This window comes from Miniopterus schreibersii (assembly GCF_964146895.1).
Source record: "Miniopterus schreibersii genome assembly, chromosome: 3".
NCBI lineage: Eukaryota > Metazoa > Chordata > Mammalia > Chiroptera > Miniopteridae > Miniopterus > Miniopterus schreibersii.
In genome coordinates this window covers 20,839,216-20,861,216 of record NC_138103.1, presented here as the reverse complement: position 1 = coordinate 20,861,216, position 22,001 = coordinate 20,839,216, and the positions used below count along the sequence as shown (strand labels likewise).

Sequence of the window (22,001 nt, the reverse complement as noted above, 5' to 3'; positions counted from 1 at the left end):
TATATTCTTTATAAAAACTAATTATTGTGTATTGCATGTAGTTGCGGCACCTCAAAACAAACCTTTCCTTGCTTTAGAGACTGTTATATGTGAGCCTGATAATTTTACTAGAAATAAACACATTTTAGTTCCTTAAGGGCTAGATGCCTTTCCTCTTCAGAACCAAACCCCAGATCCTGAAAGCTGTAGGTAATGTATATATAGCATAGAAAAATGACATCAGCCTCAAATCTTATTTTAATCATATGTCAAATCTCGGCCTCTCCCAAATTGTTGGCATAAGCTATTTGTGAGAGCTCATATATATAACTACTTCAAATTTCACTTCCTTTTCTCTGCCTGTTTTGTGAAAGGAGATAGATAAAGTGCACAAGCAGATTAGAGATGAGAGCAGGGGTCATAATGGAACCAGGTAATTCTTATGGAGAACCAAATTTGAAATTATAGACATGTGGTTGTAATTTTTTTCCATTTCAAGTTGCAATAATAATAATAATGAAAGAATGTCTTTCCTCAAAGACAGTCTGTTAAGATGTGGGCAGAATGTGTAATGATTTTCTCACCTGAGCCTTTGCTTATTTGCCTTTATTATAAATTAATGCAGGTAACTGTTGCCCACATCAATGCTACTGCGAAGAATGCTGCTGATGATAAACTCCGCCAGAGTCTCCGGAGGTTTGCAAATACACACACTGCTCCAGCCACTGTGGTTCTTGTGTCGAGTAAGTGTGGGAACATCTCATTTCAGCTAAATGCATTGTCTGGGAATTATCATAGAAGCCAGAACGTGTTAAAATAGAATGTGCCCCAAAGAGTCTGAAATACATAGGACATATTTATGCTTACGTCTGAGAACTGTTTAGGGGGGAAAATGGGTCTACATGGAATTCTATATTTTCTCCTTGGACTTGAGTAAGGATCCTTTTGAGCCGAGTTTATTAAAGAAAATGTAATTTTATTTAAAAAAGAAAAGAAAATATAATTTTGCTTTTAACCCTGGGCCCAATGTTGCTAATCTTAAAAATCTAAGATGAGTAATTTTCAAAATTGACACTCCCCAAAATATTAATATTTGCTCCTTGTTACTACTAGAAGTAACATGTGTCTTGGGATTCAGTGTAAGTATGTGGTAAATTGTCTTACCATGCTAATTCACCTGATATCAAATGTGCTCCTATTTTAAAAAGGGAGGGGGCAGTTTGTCTCTGTCACATGTTTCTAATGTTTGGGGATGGGGTTATGCTGTATCTTTTCTTTCAGCTGATGTCAATTTTGCCTTGGAACTTAGTGACCTGAGACACAGACATGGTTTCCACATAATTTTGATCCATAAAAACCAGGCCTCAGAAGCACTGCTGCATCATGCTAACGAACTGATCAGGTTTGAAGACTTCATTTCCGACTTGCCCCCCAGGTCACCACTAAAAATGCCAGTAAGTGAATTTGCATTCCTTTTGCTGCATTGCAGCCTTAGAGTAGGGAGAATGAAGGCAGCCCTTAGCGAGTGGGTCTCCAAGACTGGGGGCACTGTTTCTTAGAATAGGAGGCTGTCCAGAGTTTGAAAAAGGCTTAGAAACCTTCATTTCTTCTCACAAATATACACAGACTTGATATGTATGAATAGTGTTTTTATTTTTTAAAATGTCATAGGGAATTGACTTTTAGATTTACCTTACCAGCAGCCACTGGCCAGTGTCTCCAAAGCTAACAATGCTTTGTTTCAGGTGGATAGAAATAATGGAATAAGAGTTATTACTCCTTTTGCTTTCAGGTGTTTTGGATAAAGAATATGGTGATGGTTCGTACCTAGTGGTGTGTTTGGAGTCCAATAAACAGAGTAATTATCCAGTTTTCAGGCATTTAAACTGTAAGCTGCCAGCAGGCCTCTGAGCCCATTTTCTGTAGTTGCACTCCTGTCGTGCAAGTGCACAATTAGGAATGGTCCTTGCGACACTTGTAGCCTGTTAAGCCTCATGATAGGAGAATGTGAGCATATTTCCAGCAGAATGAGTGTTTCTGATTGTCTTGATTTGGGGCAGGAATGTTGACTGCAGTGCTGAACTGTGTTTAAGATGCTTGGAGAATATTTTGTGTAACTGTTAAAGAAATAGTAACGATGGACAGGAGCTGTAGTGTAGATGAAGTGGAAGAGTAGGCAGTCCCATACATTAAGTGCAATTTTAACATAATTAAATAACTTAGAGTTATGGAAGTACCTTGGAGATGATCGCATCCAACATCCTCATTTTAGGGAGGAGAAAGTCAACACTTAGAAAAAGGAAGCAGTTCATTGAGGGGTCACACAGCTTAACTGCAGCAGAGCAGAGACTGGGCCTAGGGCCCAGGGCCCCTGATCCAAGCACTTGAGCTGCTAGCCCCCTTGCATTCCCTGATACCCAGAACAAGCTGAGATTAAACACATGCTAAGGACTATCCGCAGTTGGGGATACCAGAGTCTGACCCTACTTCAGTCTTTGGAGCCGCCCTCCTAATTAATTTTTGTTGTTGTTCGTTATGTTTTTAGTCTTTTGGCTATAGCTGCATTTTTTCCCTGTCTGCTTCTGTTTGCACTAAATGTAGTATTTTAGGTGAAAGATTGCCCACTATAGAGATCCTTATTCTTGATGGTTAAAAAGAAAAAACATTATTCAGAACATTGAATCTTGCCAATTTCATTCACTAGAGTGATAACTTCAGATACATTTTTCCTATGTTTGATCTAAATAAGTTCACCTTCTCTCACCTAAATCATTAACTCTCCCCAAGGTCCCTAGCTTGTTGGAGATCACTCATTGTTCTTAACTTGTAATTGAATGTGTGCCCTTGAGTTAACTTGTTGTAACACTTCTCCTCTGTGTCAGCAGTGCCACACTCTGCTCTATGTTTATAACCTACCAGCAAATAAAGATGGCAAGAGCATCAGCAACAGGCTCAGACGTCTGTCCGATAATTGTGGTGGGAAAGTGCTGAGCATCACAGGCTGCAGTGCAATCCTGCGCTTCATAAACCAAGATAGTGCAGAACGGGCTCAGAAGCGAATGGAAAATGAAGATGTCTTTGGAAATAGGATCATTGTGTCATTTACTCCAAAAAATAAAGAACTTTGTGAAACAAATAGTTCAAATGCAATTACTGATAAAGTGAAGTCTCCCAAAAAACTTAAGATTCCAAAATTGTGCCTCATCAAAGATGCAAGTGAGCAATCTTCCAGTGCCAAAGCCATGCCTGGAAAAGGGTCGCAGGCAAATTCTGGATCTGCTGCAAAAAACACAAATGTGAAAAGTTTACAGGTAATTGTGGTACCTCTTGCTTTCTGAAGTTTATGGTAGGCTTGGTTTCTTTGTCTCTGTGTTTTATAGGCCTGCTTGCTCTTGGCGTCTCCTTTCTTTATTTTCATTTTTGATGATACTCAGAGTCACGTGATTTCTGTATGGGGTCTGATACACCCTGGGTACTTAAATTTTCAACTCCTCTGCGCTTATCTCTTTTAAGGAGTTGTGCCGCATGGAGTCAAAGACTGGTACTAGAAACAGTGAATCCCAGCAGGGTAACCTGAGGCTGGTGGCATCTCCTCACAGAAACTCAAGTGTCGTAGCACCCACACTGAAAAACTCCGGGGTGGCAGAACCCGTTTACAAAACCAATCCGAAGTAGGTTGAATTACTCTTTCTCATAGTTGCTTCTCCAGTGTGAAGGAAAACAAATGACCTTTGATTTTCCCTCTGTTAGAAAAGAGAACCTCAGTGCCCGAAGTGTTACCAGTTCTCCTGTAGAGAAAAAAAACAAAGAGGAGACTTTGTTCCAAGTGAGTTACCCATCTGCTTTTAGCAAGTTGATTGCATCCAGGCAGGTCGGTTCTCTGCTCACATGTCCGTCTTGGTCTTCTCGGTAAGTCTAGCTTCTCGATTCATGGGGAGGTTACGTGCAGTAGAAAGGATAATATGCTTGTGTAAAAGAATTCAAGCAGTACAGAAATACATAAAGTAAAAGAGAAGTCTCTCATCTCTCCTCTGCCAGCACCCTTTCCCCAGGTAATCTTAGCTATCATTTGAGGGCAGTGCTTCTCCCCGTCTTTCCCTCATCCACATGGGTATCAATAAGCAGAGGTCAGAGAAAGAAGCTTTCCTGGAGTTTCTGGTCAGTGATGGGAGGCACTTGAAGAGGTCCTTGCCATTTCCTTATGGCTTCATCATGTTGAGGAAAAGGCCCAAACTAGATATGCATTGGTTATTCTTATTCATAGGATAATTACAGGAAGTAAGGATCTCTAAACCACTGTAATGATCTCTATAACACTTACCTTATCTAAGCTTTCCAAGCTCACACTGAGTAATTCTGGAGGCTTGGAACACAGAAGGAGTCATAAGGCTATGTTGCATCCTAGGAGCTCCTTCTAGCATTGTAGGTATTCTGCTGAGTTGGTGAAGACTCACTATAGAAGGTGACTTTGGACCTCTAAAAGTACACTTAAAAATTTACACAAAACTTCTTTCTATTACATGGAGAAGAAATGTAACATATGAGCAAGAATATCTAGCTTTTTCAAAGCTGGGGGTGGTTAAATGACTTACAGTGGTATCACAAGCTAATTTCCTAAGAATAAATGCCCAAAGTGGAAAATTAATTTATTAGGTCTACCTCTAATTTCTGCCTTTAGCTTTAAATTATCCAATGAAAGAATGATTTATTTGTTGGTAATATGGGGTCAACAGATAGTACTTTTGACAGTAAGTCTAAATCAGTATATGTGGAAGACAAAAACACATTTGAAAAACAAATTGCATTATGGTAAGCTCTGTATATAGCTTCAAACAAAGCCTAAATGACATAAACTAACTAGGATAACATTTTAAAAATAATCTCAATATGTCTTAAGCCAGAGAATGTCTCAAAACCTTTTAAACAGAGCGTCCCCTCTTGCTTTCAGTGTTGCAAATTCAAGCATTGGTGCCGAGTGCCCAGACCCATTTGCAAATGGTGCTGACATCCAGATCAGCAACATAGACTACAGAGTATCCCGGAAGGAGCTGCAGCAGCTCATGCAGGAAGCATTTTCCAGGCATGGCAAGGTAACCTTTCACTCTTGTTCTTGCCTTTGCCTTACCCTTTGCTGACATTTCAAATCGAGAGAACCTTAATTCAACACCCATAATATATCCACAGCCAGGATACAAGTGTTAATGAACAAGCTCAAGCTCCTTCCTTTGGTCTGTTCTTGGTAGTGCCATCCATCCAGTTTTTAGGAGACAGCCCCAAAGAGCAAGAAACCTAGCAGAGAAGCACTTGTAGTCATGGGCAGGGATTTAAATGGCACTGTGGGAAATAAACATGATGAGTTTTACTTAGCTCTTGCTGCTAAAATCTAGAAATAGGATTCTAAAATTACATTGGCTGTTTTCAGTAATATCTTACTGTATCTGATTCAGTTTTTCGGTGCAGTTTGCTAAAAAAAAAAAGAAAAAAAAATGCACCTTTTCCAGATTTTTAAAATAGCTATGCCCCTGGTTTTGCAGGGTTGGGAGAAAAGCCCTAAACACCCTTGCATGTGTTGGCCTCCGAGCCTGCATCAGAGAACTGTGCGTGCCAGACCACACAGGCAGGCCAGACCAGTGTCACGTCTCTGAAGGTCACTCATCCCGGATCACTTAGTTCCAGTCAGCAGGATGCAGACAGGTTTCTTCACTGAAGTCCACAAATGTGTATTGAAATTCTAAGACATAGCATCGTTTTCTTTCTCATTGCTGTAGGTGAAGAGTGTCGAGCTCAGCCCCCACACGGATTATCAGCTCAAAGCTGTTGTTCAAATGGAAAACTTACAAGAAGCAATCAGTGCGGTGACTAGCCTCCACAGATACAAAATTGGCAGCAAGAAGATCCTGGTCTCACTTGCCACAGGAGCTGCTAATAAATCACTCTCTTTACTGAGGTAAAAAAATAAATAAATAAATAAGCCATTTGTTTCAGGAAATAACATTTTGGCCCTGAAATAATTTTGTAAATCATAAAAATAGATTTTATCGCAATCCCAACCTTCTTGTGGTGATTACATATGCAATAATGCTTATTCTGAATTGATAGAGTTAGAAATAAACCAGAAGTTAGAAAAAATAAGTTAGAAATAATCTAGGTAGAATAATTTGACTCTTGTTCAAGTCATTAACCAAAGGTGAAGCACAGCCTAGGGTTGGCAGGCACTTAGGAGTGAAATAATACGCCGCAGATCCAGGCAGCTTCTAAAAATAGTAGACCTCCACAATAAAAGTTTATGAATCTTAGTAGAAAGTGGGTTAGTCTATAGAGGGTAGATCTACAAGCTCTCAACTTGCAGATGTATCCATAATGTCAAATAGACACCCAGTTCCGTAATTCTCATTACGACTATACCAATCTTAGGAATCTGGTGGTGAGTTTTATTGAGAATAAGCTTTGATTCTTTGGCTCTCCTTGTTTTGAGTTTAGTAAAACAGGACTCACTATGATGTGTACTTCATTATTATAAATTGTTCCCCTCACCACCCGAATAAAAATAATACTCGTGGAAGAAAATTTGAAAAATTCAGAAACACAAGTAGTGGGGCAGGGGGGATTATCCATAATCCTATGACTCAGAGCTAGTCACTCTTAACAGTTTGGCTTTTTGTTTTCCCTTTAAGTGTTTTTGATGCCTTTCTGTTTTTTAAAACCATAAGTGAGATGATACCATATTCAATTGTGTATCCTCAACTACAGGAATTCCACTCCCGTATTTCTAACATATGAACCACAGTGTAGCAGGAGACATTCAAGCTCTTCTGCCTTTTGCTGTGAATTAGCAAGGTGCTTGTCTTACTGAGTAGTTGGTGTCTTGCCGATGTATGGGTGGAAAGCCCTATGCTTGAGTTAGAGAAAAATCTCAGTGTGTGATTTAATATTCTTTAATTGCCTTCTCCCTAAAGTCCTTTCCTCAAATTTTTCTGGAAAATAAATTCTGACATATTAGAAACTGGTAAATTTGTTTGTGTATACATTATTTATTTTGTATATGTACATATACTAATGTATATAATGTACTGTATGTATTGATTATGGTAATTTTATGTTCTATTTTTTAAATGCAACTTGGAAATCATCTGTTGATTTCCAACAGCTTTTACTCTAAGATTTTGTCTTACAGTGCAGAAACCATGTCTGTTCTTCAGGACGCTCCCGCCTGTTGTCTGCCTCTTTTAAAATTTACAGATATCTATGAAAAAAAGTAAGTTAGGTTTATTTTTTCATTGATCTAGTTAATACTGATTTGTGACTTCCAGAATTCTAATACTGATTGGTGATTGGCATAAAACTTGTAATAACTCTTAAGTAACTTGCAGCCTGGTGGAGGAAATGAGACAAAGACAGTGGTGTTCAAATTTACATTTTGATTTTAACATACTTTTTTTTTTTTTTTTAATCCTCACCCGAGAACATGTTTTTATTGATTTCTTAGAGAAACATTGATTGGTTGCCTCCCTTACACACTCCAACTGGAGATTGAACCCACAACCTTGGTTGTGTGCCCTGACTGGGAGTCGAACCCACAACCTTTTGGTGTACAGGACGATAGTCCAACCACCTGAGCCACCTGACCAGGGCTTAACATACATTTTTAAAACTTTTTTCATTTTTATTAAATTTAGATCTCAGTCCCCAAGTCTGTATTTTCATTTTTTCTAACTGACTAATCAGTTTTGTTATTTATCCAGTGAACAGTTTTGAGCACCTTCTAGACTGTAAGCTCCAGGACAGTAAGGGCTGGGTCAGGCCCAACACTATCTTCAATACCCAGCACATAGTAGATGCTCAGCAAGTATCAGTGGAGTGAAAGGCTGAGGCTCAGTAGACGGTGCAGAGCTGGGAATACACAGCCTTTGTCCTTGAGGAGCTTATGTCTGGAAGGGAAGGGAAAACAAATTATTACATAGAACAAAGAAACTGTCATTAAAAGGAAAACGTGTTGAGGATACGGAGGATGGAAAGAACAGGAGCCTGACCATTTATGTGAATAATGAGAATCCTGGAGCATTGGGGGAATGAGGCGGGATATGTGGCAGGGACCGTGCTTCAGGCAGACTCTTCTGGTGGCGGTTATGTCTGAGATGGAATGGACAGGAGAGGAGTGGAGACGAAGGGGAGAATGCTGCACCAGTCCCGGTTCTGAGCAGATGCTGTTGGAACGGAAGGAACCAGATAACACAGAATCTTCAGTTTTTGGTGAGACAGGACTTGGTAACTAGTTTTATATAGTAGGCAAGGTAAAAAGTAGAGGTCAGTTTGATTCTGAGGGTTTTTTTTGCACTGGGAGGATGGTTGTATGGCTAAACTGGAAATAGGGAAACAAAGAAAACATGTTCAAGAGGTATAACAAGTTTTTTATCTTGGTTTTGGACATGAATTTAAGGAGCTATTGGAATATCTGGGCAGAGAGTTTAGTTTGTCCTCTGCACATTTGGAGGATCCCTCAGAAAAGAAGTTGACTCCCCAGATAAGGCAGTCATTTGCCTGAGGGTGATCATGAAAGACATGGGAGCGGATAAGATCAGAGAAGAGGGAGGGAAACGAGGAGAATTGGGTGGAATGCCGTGAGGGAGAACCCAGAGGAGGTGTGGGGTGGCTTGCAACATCAAGGGGATTGAGGCAGTGGCATGAGGTTTGGGGAGAAGAAGGAGACCACTGGTGACTTGAGAACCATCCCTAAAGCGTCCTGTGGATAAAATCCTGGAGAGACTGGACAATGAAACAGGAGAAGCAACTCCAGAGAGGCCAGCTGTTTTGAGAAGATGAGAGTGTGAGAGTGAGAGCATGCAGCAGAATGTGCTTCTGTAGGAGAGGGGCAGAGTAGGAGTGAGGGGGAGAGGATGTGAGACTGGTTTTGGTAGAGGGGAAATCTGAGCATAAGGGAAGAAACCATTGGAGCAGCTATCATTTCATGAACAGATGCTGCATGCCAGGCTCATACATAATCACATTTAATCCTATTATCAATACTGTGACATAGGTATTATCACCCCGTTTTACATATGGGAAAACTAAAGTCCAGACTGATTGTATAATTTGACTAAGGTCATACAGGTCGAATCAGGATATGAGCTCAGATCTGTCTGCCATGATTCAGAGTCTGTCTGTGCCTTTAAGCTCCAAGTATGAAAGACACAGGTCAGGAGGAGGAATAGGAGGTCCAGTCTCAGAGGAAGTGTGGGTTGTCAGGTTGAGTCGTAGGTAAGGCAAGGTGGTAGCTGGAAAGATGTATACATCTTCTGAGGCAGCAGAGCAGAGATGGTAAGGGGTTATATAGAGGCATTGGAAGTGAAGGGGGGAGCCAAAGTGAACAAGGTCATATAAGATAGCTTCCCATTTCAGAAAACTAGGTGAGGCATTTACAGAAGCTACATGAGAGTTAGGGGGTAGCTACCAAATGATATAACCGTAATGGGCAGTGAGCCCAGATGACTCGAAGGACTGCCAAGCATCACTGGTTTGATAATGAATTTGTAGTAGAATTATTCCAGTTTTATTTTTGAAGCAACAGAGGCACTATTCTTGGTTGTAGCCCTTTACTTAAACAGTACATATGTTTCTGTATAATCAAAGAAAAACATTCTAAGTCAGCATCTCCTTTTCCTTGCTTCTAGGTTTGGACACAAGTTGAATGTGTCAGATTTATATAAATTAACAGACACAGTTGCAATCCGTGAACACGGGAATGGAAGACTGGTATGTCTCTTACCCAGTAGTCAAGCTCGACAGAGCCCCTTGGGGTCTTCCCAGTCCCATGACGGCTCCTCAACGAATGGCAGCCCAATTATATTTGAAGAGTTAGAATATCATGATCCTGTCTGCAGACAGCATTGTTCCAATAAGGATTTCAGGTATAACGCCCATCTCCCTTCAGAAACAATCCTTTTGTTTAAGGTCATGGAATATCTCTTAGAATAACCTTGCTACTGTTTTAGACCACTAGGAAATGTCATCTGACTGTTTCGTTTTCTTTTTTACAGTGAACATGAATTTGATCCAGACTGTTACAAGATTCCTTTTGTGATTCTCTCTTTGAAGACATTTGGGCCCCAGGTTCATAGTCTTCTGCAGACACATGAGGGCACTGTGCCTTTATTAAGGTGAACGAACATGTCAAAACCATTGTGACATGATGCCTTAGTTCTCCTCTTTATAGAATATCTCCCTCTCTGTCCACACCTCTCCCCATGCAAGTATTGTGGAATGTTTCATCCTAGTGTCCTTAGCCTCTTAGTCAAAATATATCTGAAATGGGCCTATTTACTCAGTATTAATTTTTGTGCTGAATTTTGGAAACAAACATGAGTAGGGCATTTTCCTCTCTGCATAGAAGAGATGATTGTAAGTGCTATAATAGAAGTATGCACAAGTGCTATGAGAGTATGCACAAGCTCAGACAGTTGTAGATTTCAAAATCTGAGAGAGAAAAGTATTCTTTGCAAGTTCATGGAACCACACCATTGGTCATCTGGTAGACAGTACAAGGGCCATTGCAAGACTAAGTTGCCTTACAGCCTGCAATACATTAAAGCAAATGAATAACTGACTTGGAATCCAGTTGCCTTATTTTTAACCCCGTTGGCTGGAAATTTGTCCAGGAATTTCTGGTACCATCAGAATGCATCAAAGAAGTAAATTCCACAGTGATTGACTCCCAGTGACCTTAATTTTAACTCCAAACCCAGATTATGGACATTTAAATTGTTTATTAATGGGTACAGTAAAATAAAGGCTTCTGTTTAGCAGGTGCTTTGCTTTTCCATTATTTTAATTGACTTTTTTTGTTTTTTGTTTTTTTACTTCAGCTTTCCAGATTGTTATGCCTCAGAGTTTGGGGAACTAGAAGTATTGCCGGAAAACCGAGGGGCTGTTCCCTTAGAACACCTCATCACCTGTGTTCCAGGTGTAAATATTGCCACTTCACAGAATGGCATCAAGGTAGTGAAATGGATTCACAATAGGCCCCCTCCTCCAAACACAGGTAGGTGTCAGGTGTTTGGTCCTTCTGAGCCACCATCTATGTCTAGAGAAGGCCATTGGCTTTTATCTTAAACAGATATAAAGGACCATGGGTATCTCCTTTAATCTTTTAAAAACAGCTCTCTAAAGTGGGAAGGTTTGGTAGTACCAGACTTTTTGAAAGTACCAGCATAAATTATATAAGAAATTTAAAACCCAAATTCCACAGTAACAAATGTCTCTGGCTACCTAATTTTGTGAAGCTTTTTGACTCGCTGGTTGACTTGTCCTTTTAAAAAGAGGTTCAAGTATTTGAAGGAAATATCTCTGAATGCAGATTTACCTTTGAAATTCAATTTGCTTGACATTTCTGACTTTGATAAATGGGAAAATAGATTTAACTTTAAAGGACCAGGACATTTGGACTTAGATTTAGGTGAGTTTCTAAGTCCTGGGCATCCCCTGAGTTGCAGGTGTCTAATCCTGCTACCTGGGAACAACACTTCAAGTTGTTGCCTTTATACCTCCACTTCCTTCTCTTTGGCCCTCAATACTTCCTCCTTTTCTCCCCCACCTCCCCATCTCCTATATGAAGAGAGGTATGGATAACCAGGGAGCTCTCTACCAAAGCTTCTTACCCACCTCCTGCCTTTCACCTCAGTCCTAGACCACTCTGGGTTCCATATATTATGCTGTTAAATTATATGAACATTCAAGATAAATGCAAAAATCAGTTTCTTAGTTTTATATCATGGTAGTTTTACGTTATTGCTTTACATGGTTTCCTGGGCAATGTTCAGCTTCTTTATGGGTTAACTAGGCTTTTCTGGGCTACCTGCTTGATGACCATTTATAACTTTGTTCCGGTGGGAAAGTATGTTCCATGCGACCAGATTACAAGTGGGTCTTTGAAATACAACCAGCTTATAAGCTGGAAACTTCCTGTGTATTTTCACTTCTGCTTTAAGTTAGCACTGTGGTGAACTATGCTTTGCATTGGCAACTTGACTTTGAGAAGTAGTGGGAAAGCCTTTGCCAGCCCATAAATAAGTTGGGCTAGCCTGTTAATTATATGGGACCTGAGAATAGAAGCTGAGAAGTAAAGCAGCTAGTTGGTCTCGTTTGCTTGATCATGACTGAACTCAAGCAAGGAAGCTCAGGGTTAGTTACCTACCTGTCTTTCAGCCGATGAAGTCATGCTTTGTATCTTATGCATGTTCTTTTTTCTCCCCGCTATCTAGACCCTTGGCTTCTACGTTCTAAGAGTCCTGTAGGCAACCCTCAGCTCATCCAGTTCAGTAGAGAAGTGATTGACTTACTGAAGAACCAACCATCCTGTGTCATGCGAATTAGTAATTTCATCCCATCCTATCATCATCATTTTGCAAAGCAATGCCGAGTATCAGACTATGGATATTCCAAGCTGATTGAATTATTAGAAGCAGTGCCTCATGTGTTGCAGGTAAAGAATACTAAGGGATTATTGGTTAAAGATGGGAATATTCCTTCATGACTCTGGCTATCTCAGCCAAAGAACTAGGATAGCTGGTAATCTAATTCCTACACCAATTCAGAGCAAAACATCCAGTACAAGCTTTCTTTGTAGTACAGAAAACATACGCAGGGTGTCTTAATTTTTTTAGAAAGTTTTGAGCTTCCAAGTTAAAGGAAGTCCTTAGAGCACTAAGAGTTATTTTCCTTCTGATCTCTGTAGACTGACCTTCCTCCTCCTAGCACATACCTCTCCAGAAATGTTCACTGTTACGTGGGAATGGCTGTGAACACAGTTTACCTTTCTTATATATGAGTTGAAGACCAGTTACTGCCTGGAGCCTAGCATTGATTCCTAAGAAGTCCTTGCCTATTAATTTATACTATTATAATAGTAAAATGGCCTAAAAAGCTTTAGCTGTCCTTTAGAGACAAATTATTTGCCCAGACTGATAACATGTTTTTTGTTTCTCTACTCATGACTATTTGGGAAGGGTGTGCAGGGCTGAAAAAGGTCCCAGGCCCTGAGCAGTTGTTCATTTTGATCGTTTAGTTTGTTGTTCTACCTGTGTTCCCAGATGCAGTTCTCATACATAAAGGGGGGTTATCCTCTGAGGCGGTAACGGAGAAAAGCCAGCAGCAAGAAAGTATCTGCCAAGGTTTTATGCATATAAGTAATCCAAGTTTTGATTTGCAGATTCTTGGAATGGGCTCCAAACGTTTGTTGACCCTCACACACAGAGCCCAGGTGAAGCGCTTTACTCAGGATTTACTAAAACTTCTCAAATCCCAGGCCAGCAAACAGGTCATTATGAGAGAATTCTCTCAGGCTTATCATTGGTGAGTTGATGAGAAGGGGAAAAAAAAAATTCTTTTTAAATGTTTTCTTCCCCTAAATTTTAAAGAATTACCTAACTTCTACTAAGCATTCTTTTGGAAAACTTACAGTTATTCTGACAAGCACTATTTCTCATTCTTTACCTGTTTCCATGGTTAAAATCTAGGTGTTTCTCAAAGGACTGGGAAGTCACCGAATATGGGGTTTGTGAGTTGATCGACATCGTTTCAGAGATTCCAGACACAACCATCAGCTTGTCCCATCAAGATAACGAAATGGTGATTTGTATCCCCAAAAGAGGTATGTTGACTGGGAGAAAGTGTCTGTCTCAGTGGTCATTTTAACATGGAACCATGGAAGATGCCTCTTTCTCCACCTTGTTCATGGATTCCCTAGAAAGTGCAGTGTGAGAACTGCTCCGTTGTGCAGTGGATCCCAGGTTCTTCCGAGTAGGTGGAACCACTTGTTGAGAAGAAAAGCAAGCTAGTGTTTTAGAATCCACTCTAAGGGGAAAGGCATAACCAGCACTTTCTTAAAATGCCTCTGGAGCCTGTCTGAGGCCGTCTGTGCCGTAATTATCCAGCTGAGAGTCAGTGGCCGTGGCTGTTCCTGTCTCTTTAAGTCTGAGCTACTTTACAGCACACACCTGAGAAGGAAAGAAAACTCAAATCACTGTTTTGTGTTACCTTTCACATTTAGTAGTTCCAGTTGAGGTCTGAGAGAGGATAGGTAAATTAAATCTGCATGCTGTCACGTTCTCCCACTATTACTCATCAGTGCTTTTCTTAACCTGTGCTCCTGTACAACACTGTGTCCATGAAATCATAGCATTTCACAGCTACAGTGAGTAATGTCAGTCTTTTCCCAATTCTGGTTTTAAAATTAATAGAAACAAAACTCTTAAGTTTAAGCTTTTTCTCCCATCTTTTTTGTTAAACTTTTGACGCCTGGTAGTCATTTCTGCTGGCAATACTAAGTGAATAGCAGATGAATAAACAAAGAGCATGTGAACATTCAGAAGTGTGATTTCATAGAAATAATAGGCCTGTGTGGTCATGCTCGTATGGGGTGAGGGTGAGGCATGGTGGGTGGCTAGAGAAATTATTTCTAGCTTATAAGAAGCAGCTAAATAGGTGTCTATGTGTGTGTATGTGTATTTCATTATATATGTAATAGTGTTCTGACTCCTGGTACTCTGCCTTTGAATGAGTTTGAAAACCATCTGCAAAGAGAGAGGAGTGTGTTTGTTTTAGGTTGTTTGTGTTTGGAAGGTGAAAATAATATCTCTTGTAATCCGTGCATAGGACTAACTACAGTAATAATATTGAGCACAAATGGGTAGAAGAAGATTGTGACTTGTATTGGTTTGTTTTTTTTAAAGAACGTACCCAGGATGAAATAGAAAGGACAAAACAGTTCTCCCAGGATGTTGTTGATTTGCTGAGGCACCAGCCCCATTTCCGGATGCCCTTTAATAAGTTCATCCCCTCTTACCATCACCATTTTGGCCGGCAGTGCAAACTCTCATACTATGGGTTTACCAAACTACTTGAACTTTTTGAAGCCATACCCAATATTCTACAAGTAAGTGAAGGAATTCTATTTTCCTGAACAATATAAGGGGACTTTTTTTTTCCAGAGTAGGGAGTTATGAAATAGAAATATTTCAAATTTTGATCCTGTTAGAGAAGCTATGTTGTTGGCTCATTAGTATTTAGGTAACTGTGTTTTCTTATATCAATATAGAAATAAATCATTCTTCAAACTTGTTTTAGGGTAATTATTGAAAAAATGATTAAATACTTTAAATTTATAAATTGATTATTCTTTCATTAGCTCCATACTTTTCAAATTTCTGTGTTGGAGCTGGGGATTAGTACATGGGGTGGGGGTGATACAAATGATTAGCTGTTTAGTTGTTGGTAACTTAAACCAGATTTCTGTTGTTGACTTTTATTAATATTACCATTTTTGACCTTCAAAGTGCTGTTTAGATTTTTTTTAATTTTGTAGTAAGATGCACATTATCTACTTAACTATTTTTAAGTGTACAGTTCAGCTGTGTTAAATATATTTACATCATTGTGCAACCAAGTTCCAGAACTTTTTAATCTTGAAAAACAAACTATATTCATTAAAGAACACCAAAGCGCTTTTTAGTTACTATACATTTTCATGCCATTTAATTCCAAAAGTAGTCCTAACGTTTTCAGTGTTCCTTTCCTTCTCCTCTGTTTCCAAGGTATTGGAATGTGGAGAAGAAAAAGTCCTCACTTTGACAGAGGTAGAACGATTCAAAGCTCTAGCTGCCCAGTTTGTTAAACTCCTTCGTTCCCAAAAAGATAACTGCCTTATGATGTCAGATCTGCTCACAGAATACGCCAAAACTTTTGGTTACACATTTCGTCTCCAAGACTATGATGTCAGCTCAGTTTCAGCTTTAACACAGAAGCTCTGCCATGTTGTGAAGGTAAACAGATTTTTTTCATGGAATAACACTTGCAGCATGATCTTCATTGGGTGTTCATTTGTGCTTTAGCATTTCTAGGCACACGTCACGCCATTTAACTGCTTCACAACTTGCTTTGTGTGTCCTTAATACCTTATGAGATAATAGAAGATGACTTAGGTTTGGCAGTTTAGATTTCGGATTTGCCTTTGTGTGTTTATTAGTGGCCTAGTCAAAGTTGTGTCTTGAACTGGTGAGGTCACTGTTTGTCCCAGGGTGTTTATTCCCAGTTATATCGGTCTCGGTGCTGCTGGCCTGAAGTTGGGATCCATCTAAACAGACCTTCATCTCTGAAGTTTCGGGGAGACTAATCACAAATCTCTCCTCCCTTCCAGATTCTGACTTACTTAAGGAGTAGATGTAGGAGCAAGCTAGCTGAGAGTTGCCATTGTTGCTGGTAACACTGGATTGGAAAGGGTACCTTCCTCTTCTTCCCTGCCTTTCCCTGACTGAGCCTCCCAGCCCTAGGCAGAGCAGCAGGACAGTTTTCAAGCTGCATCCACCCCAGAACCAAGAAAACTCACTACAGGGAGGAGGAAACGGAAAGGAAAGCACTAAGTGGTGGCAGCCTCAGTCACAGGTCTGGAAAGAATCTATTTATGTACTCGAGTGGAGGGGGAAAATCCTTTGCAGGAGACAGACGTAGCTGCTGGAGAGTGGGAAGAACACCAGGAGTGTGGAGCATTGAGGACCATGGAGGAGGAATGGCCAGCAGCATCTCATGCTACTGAGGGCAAGTGACACAGGGCTAATGAGACCTATGGATCTAGCTAAGTGAGCATGTTCAAGAGCTACTGAGAGGATCTACTTGAGAGAGAAAATAAATATACAAAGACAAGAAAGGGTGATGGGCGAGGGTCCTGAGGAGGCAGGAGTTGTCATTCAGTGGAAGGAGGGACAGCTCAGATATCAATATTTTCATTTCAATAAAAGGGAAGGGATGTAGGGTGGATGCAGATACAGGTAAAGGTGATGTTTGTCACCAGGAAAAGGAGGGAGTTACCTTCCAAGAGCTATTTTTCTGTCAAGTAGAAGGTGAGAGCAACTGCTTAGAGAGAGAAAAAGAGAGAGACAGGATTCAAGATTGAAGAGCATGGAGAAGGTTTGGAATTGTCATGGTGGTAAGTGGAAGAGTGACCAGGAAATCAGGCAGGGCTGCTGGGAGTATGGAGAGCTCACTGGAAGTTTGTGCTCATAGGCTTACTTTGGTGAAAATCGTGGCATGGCTGCTTAGGTGTGGCTCCAGGAAAGTAGATAGTTGGGTTCGAGGTGAGATTTTGCCAGATGGGTACAACAAAAAGGCATAGGGACAAAGGAGTTTGGAGTGTTGACATGATTGTTAATGAATTAATGGCCTATCAGTGCCAAGATGGATGAAAAAGGGGAGAAAATAGGAGTCAATGCTGGTGAAGTTGCAGAAAGATAAGAATCGAATCTTTCTTTTCTCCCACCCAATGTCTGCTTTAGCCTCCTGTTAGCATGCAGGATGCATGGGAGGTTTGAATGAGTTATTTTGGAAGTGGGCAGTGACAATATTCCAAGTGTGACCCTGGGAATGGGAGTCTGGAGTGGAATCAAGTAGAAAGGATGTCACAGGAGATGCGAAAGTTGAGGCACTGAAAGGGCGTGATGTGGGACATGCCCCCTGGGATGCTCAGTCACCCAGGACAATGGCAGTGCTGGCCTTGGTGGAGAGGAAGACTAAGCCATGACCAGAGACTTTGCCAAATAAGGGTGAATGATGGGGAAGCTTGGCTGTGAGCAGTGGAGACAGGGAAAGATGGGAGAGGCTACCCTGGCTGCACTTGAACCCCCTGGGGAGCTTCCAGGAAATTCCAATGCCTGGACTTCACCCCTGCCTCTGAGATTCTTAAGTAATTAGCCCGAGTGTGCTCTTAGCATTGGCGTTTTCTGTAAGCGGCCTGGGTGATTCTAATGTGTAGCCAGGGTTGAGAAGCAAGAGATGTATCTAAGTAGCATCAAAGGAGTGGGTTTCTGTTTTTACTCCTTAAAAGGCTGGAGTAATAGTAATGGTCTGGGCATTTAAGAAGATAACTCGGGCTCCCCGGGATTTATAACACTGATTGATTAAACCTCATGCCTGCACACGAAATGTGTAGTATAAATCTCCACAAATCCGTCATCTTGATAAGTGGAGGGGGGTGTCTACCCACCAGTCTCCTGTCTTGACTCTAGGGAAACGTCAGAACCAAAGACACACTGATAGGGATGTCTGGTCAAATGCCAGCCGCCTCTCCTTGCCTCCGAGGATCCAAAACCCCAGCTGGGCCCTGGCTCATGTGGCTCAGTGGTAGAGTGCCGGCCTGCACACCACAGGGTCGAGGGTTTGATTCTCGGTAAAGGGCACGTGCCTGGGCTGTGGGTTTGATCCTCGGCCCCAGTTGGGGCACGCGTGGGAGGCAACCGATAGATGTCTCTCTCACAAAGATGTCTCTCTCTCTCTCCCTCTGACCCTCCCCCCCCCAATCTCTTCCACTTTCTCTAAAAATCAATGGAAAAAATATCCTTGGGTGAGGGATTAACAAACAAACTAAAACCCCAACTGGAAAGCCAGGAACATGGAAAAGCAGCTGTAGTAGTAAATACCGGTTTGCCTGCCAATGTCTAAGCAGTGTGTATACTGAAGCTCTGCCTGTTTTAATTTCATTGAAGGTTCAATTCACAGACTCGTCCACCCCTGCCCAAGACCTGTGGATCTCAGTCACCAAATGCTTGTTCCTTTACAAGTTGCTAGGTTCCCAAATGGTAACCTGTGTCTTTTTTGCGAGGTTTCCCTCCTGATGTGCTTAAAAACTGAAATCCTTTATCTTCTTGAGAACCTGAAACAACGGAGAAGTAGACACATAGTCAGAACTGAAAATGCCAGCTTTTTGGCAAGTAATGATGGACTAGAAGATTGCGGCTTGCCTTATAGTTAGAGTGGATCTTGTAGTCAGAATGGGCCTTCAATCACCTCCCCAGTCTATCCCCTGGGACACGTGTGGTGAGTCATGTCTGCAGAGCATCGGTGTGGAGTGTCGCCTGCAGTCTAACCACCCCCACCCGGCACAGCAACCCTTAATTCACAAGCTTGGACCAGTGATGGCAGCTGGCCAGTCTTGTCTCCTTCCTTTAGGGGGCAGTGGAGAAAATGTCCTAAGAGGGGGTGGTATTGATGGAAGTTTCTGGTTTTGGACTAGCAGGAAGGGAGAGAATAATTTCTCCAGCCTCACCTGAAGTGTTGGTCTAGTGTCCCAGAGAAGCTACAAACAAACCCACTCACTTTACTTCAATTAAAGAGAAAGATTTAGAGACTTTCCCTCTGTGGGTCTCATTAGCCAGAATGAAACTTGGTGAGCAGGGTGTGATCCGGGTTGTCTCTCTTGAGTTTGGATAAGTTTGAATTTCTGTTTTCCCCAGGTTACTGATACGGAATCTGGCAAACAGATCCAGCTGGTCAACCGCAAGTCCCTGCGCTCTCTCACTGCCCAGCTGCTGGTATTGTTGATGTCCTGGGAAGGAGCCACCTATCTTTCTGTTGATGAGCTCAAGAGACATTATGAAGCTACCCATAGCACTCCTCTCAACCCTCTTGAATATGGATTCATGACCTTGACTGAACTTCTGAAGAGTCTGCCTTATTTAGTTGAGGTATGAATGCTAATGGTTCTCTAGGACCATCGTAATGAAACTTCAATTGGGTATTCCTGGATTAACTAGTGGTTTAGATTAGAGGGTGTAGGAAGGGACCATTGGTCATTTTATTGTTGGACAGACAGAGGCACCCTGCCTAAATGTCAAGCCAGCCCAAAAACCCTAGCCCCCTGATTCTTGAACTGGGGGGCTTTTGTCCTGCTCCAGGCTGGATTTTGCTTCTATTACTGCTTTCTGAATTAGAGCAATTATATGGTGGCTTCATGCAACTTATCAGTCAGGTAGGTACAGGTCATAAAGGAAAATTGGCTAGCTGGTCACCCAGGTAGCATTTCAAGAATGGCACTTCCAGGACTAGAAAATTGTTGGAGATACTACGGAAAGAGATAAGATCCTAGGAAAATTATCAAAATTGACTCGAAGTTAAAAATTAGACCAGTTACCACAAAAGAGACTTTAAATGTCATTGAAATTATACCACTGAAAAAGGCACCAGGACCAGTTTGGTTAACAATTGAATTTTAACTAACCCTTAAAGAATAAATAACTCCAACTTCTTAAAAAATATTCTAAACCACTTGAAAATAAAGATACAAAGCTTGACTACTTCATTTTATGAAGCCAAAATAACCTGAATACCAAAAGCCTAAAATGGTCACCCAAAAGAAAGTGATTCTAAATAGGATATTAACCAATAAAATACAGCAATACACAAAAAGAATAATATACCATTGTTCTCATATAACCATGTGATTGATAATCAAATAACTAAAAGGTACTGACAGAAAGTCTCTCCTTGGCCAAACTTTAGTTGGGCTCCCCTGAGCAGCCTTCTAGACTAGACCTTAACTTTGAATGTCAGTTAGGAATTTTCCATCCACCAGCAGTTTCCTCCCTTGGCTATAAATCCCCATTTTTCTTTGTTATACAGGTGACCTTTAAAAAACATGGGGGGCAAAAAATAAAATAAAATAATAAAATAAAAAACATGGCGGGGATTAGGGATGCTACCCCTCACGCAGTTGAAAATCTGCATATGACTTTTGACTTTCTAAAGACTTCAGTTGTCCCTCAGTACCCACAGGGGGTCCAGGAACCAATCCCCTGTGGATACCAAAACCTGCCGGTGTTTGTCTCCTGTGTAAAATGGCATAGATCAGTGCATCCAGTTGGCCCTCTGCACCTGTGGACTCCCCACCACAGATCAAAAACAGTACAGGTATTGAGTGAAAAAAATGCACATATAAGTGGACCCATGCAGTTCAAAACTGTGTTATTTAAGGGTCAACTGTATTTGGAATTGAGCCCAGTTCTATACTAAGGCTATTTTTGCTGCTTTAACTGCTGTCCAGCTTGGGCTTTCTTTTACAATATCAAATTCAACATTTTCTGAACTCTGTTAATCACCTGTTATATGAACATCAGTTCTGGGCAATGTAAGTGGATGTTCAAGACAAAAGATTTTCCATGGCCCGCTGAGGCTGGCAAATGTCCCTTCTCTTGCAGAATATCTGTGCATGCTAAAGATTCTGAAAAGGTTTATGGTAAAGAAATTTGCTTAATTTACTTGAGAACGGAAGAGCTTTGGGCTATTTTCCCTTGTTGATTTTGTTGTTTAAGAGAATGCTAATGTTGTCACCTGCACCACGGTGTTCTTTGAAACACCACTTGGGGAAATGAGGTTGAGTGGCCTCAGTCCCCAGGCCTGATGTAGCTCTGTCTCCCTAAACGTTTGCCTTCTACCCTCAATGCCAGTCTTTTTGTTTGAGGCCCCAGGTTTGCCACTTTCCTTCCTTTCTGGTACACTGTTTCTCCAGACCTCTGCCTATTTTTAGACTTGAAAATAGAACTCAGGTTTGCTCAAGGCTTCAGCTTTCTTTGGAAGGAAATCCTCAAGTGCATCCCTCCCCCTCCTTGACTTATTGTCCATTTTCAGGTTGACTTGGCACCTTGTGACTCTCAGGTGGCGGGGGCAGTCACTCTGGGAGTGTCTAATGCTGCGTCTTTCTCTTGGACCAGGTTTTCACTAATGATAAGGCAGAGGAGTGTGTGAAGCTCACAAGTCTGTATTTGTTTGCTAAGAACGTGCGGTCTTTACTTCGTACTTACCACTACCAGCAGCTTTTCCTTCATGAGTTTTCCGTGGCCTATTCCAAGTATGTCGGAGAAGCAGTGCAACCCAAGGCCTATGGCTTCAGTAGTGTAGAGGAGCTCTTGGGAGCAATTCCACAGGTGGGTGTTTTATTAGCTTCTTAGAGAGTCTTTCTGGAGAGCCACAGGCTTACTCTCTTGAACAGAATAAGGAAATGGCAGGTGTTTTGAACAGATCCTTCCATAACATACAGTTTGCATAAGATGAATGGTTTTAGCATTTCTCCTTCACGCTGCAAACCTTTCTTAAATTCCCATATGCCAGGTGAGGAAGTCCTAGACCCTGCCCCGGAAGGTGTCGGGCATTGGAGAGTCAGGACACCCCAGCAGGTGATGAGTCCATGTCAGTGCAGCCCCCAGCGGGTA

The 22,001-nt window shown here is 41.3% G+C and overlaps 1 protein-coding gene across 7 annotated transcripts in view; it reads left to right on the top strand.

The window, feature by feature from the left end:
* MARF1 (meiosis regulator and mRNA stability factor 1) overlaps positions 1 to 22,001 on the top strand; it is a 39,230-nt gene that overhangs the window by 10,523 nt on the left and 6,706 nt on the right. For 3 of the 7 annotated variants that reach the window (XM_081132915.1, XM_081132917.1, XM_081132913.1), the window contains exons 6-23: positions 605 to 722; positions 1,261 to 1,433; positions 2,865 to 3,290; positions 3,493 to 3,650; positions 3,730 to 3,888; positions 4,928 to 5,069; positions 5,748 to 5,926; positions 7,154 to 7,234; positions 9,648 to 9,884; positions 10,014 to 10,133; positions 10,839 to 11,014; positions 12,234 to 12,454; positions 13,181 to 13,323; positions 13,488 to 13,621; positions 14,703 to 14,905; positions 15,564 to 15,791; positions 19,251 to 19,481; positions 21,504 to 21,716. In XM_081132915.1, the coding sequence (XP_080989041.1) occupies positions 605 to 722; positions 1,261 to 1,433; positions 2,865 to 3,290; positions 3,493 to 3,650; positions 3,730 to 3,888; positions 4,928 to 5,069; positions 5,748 to 5,926; positions 7,154 to 7,234; positions 9,648 to 9,884; positions 10,014 to 10,133; positions 10,839 to 11,014; positions 12,234 to 12,454; positions 13,181 to 13,323; positions 13,488 to 13,621; positions 14,703 to 14,905; positions 15,564 to 15,791; positions 19,251 to 19,481; positions 21,504 to 21,716 (3,342 nt within the window). Of the gene's footprint in view, positions 1 to 604; positions 723 to 1,260; positions 1,434 to 2,861; positions 3,291 to 3,492; positions 3,651 to 3,729; positions 3,889 to 4,927; positions 5,070 to 5,747; positions 5,927 to 7,153; positions 7,235 to 9,647; positions 9,885 to 10,013; positions 10,134 to 10,838; positions 11,015 to 12,233; positions 12,455 to 13,180; positions 13,324 to 13,487; positions 13,622 to 14,702; positions 14,906 to 15,563; positions 15,792 to 19,250; positions 19,482 to 21,503; positions 21,717 to 22,001 lie in introns of all 7 variants that reach the window. The other 4 variants (XM_081132916.1, XM_081132912.1, XM_081132914.1 and 1 more) reach the window with 2 other exon arrangements.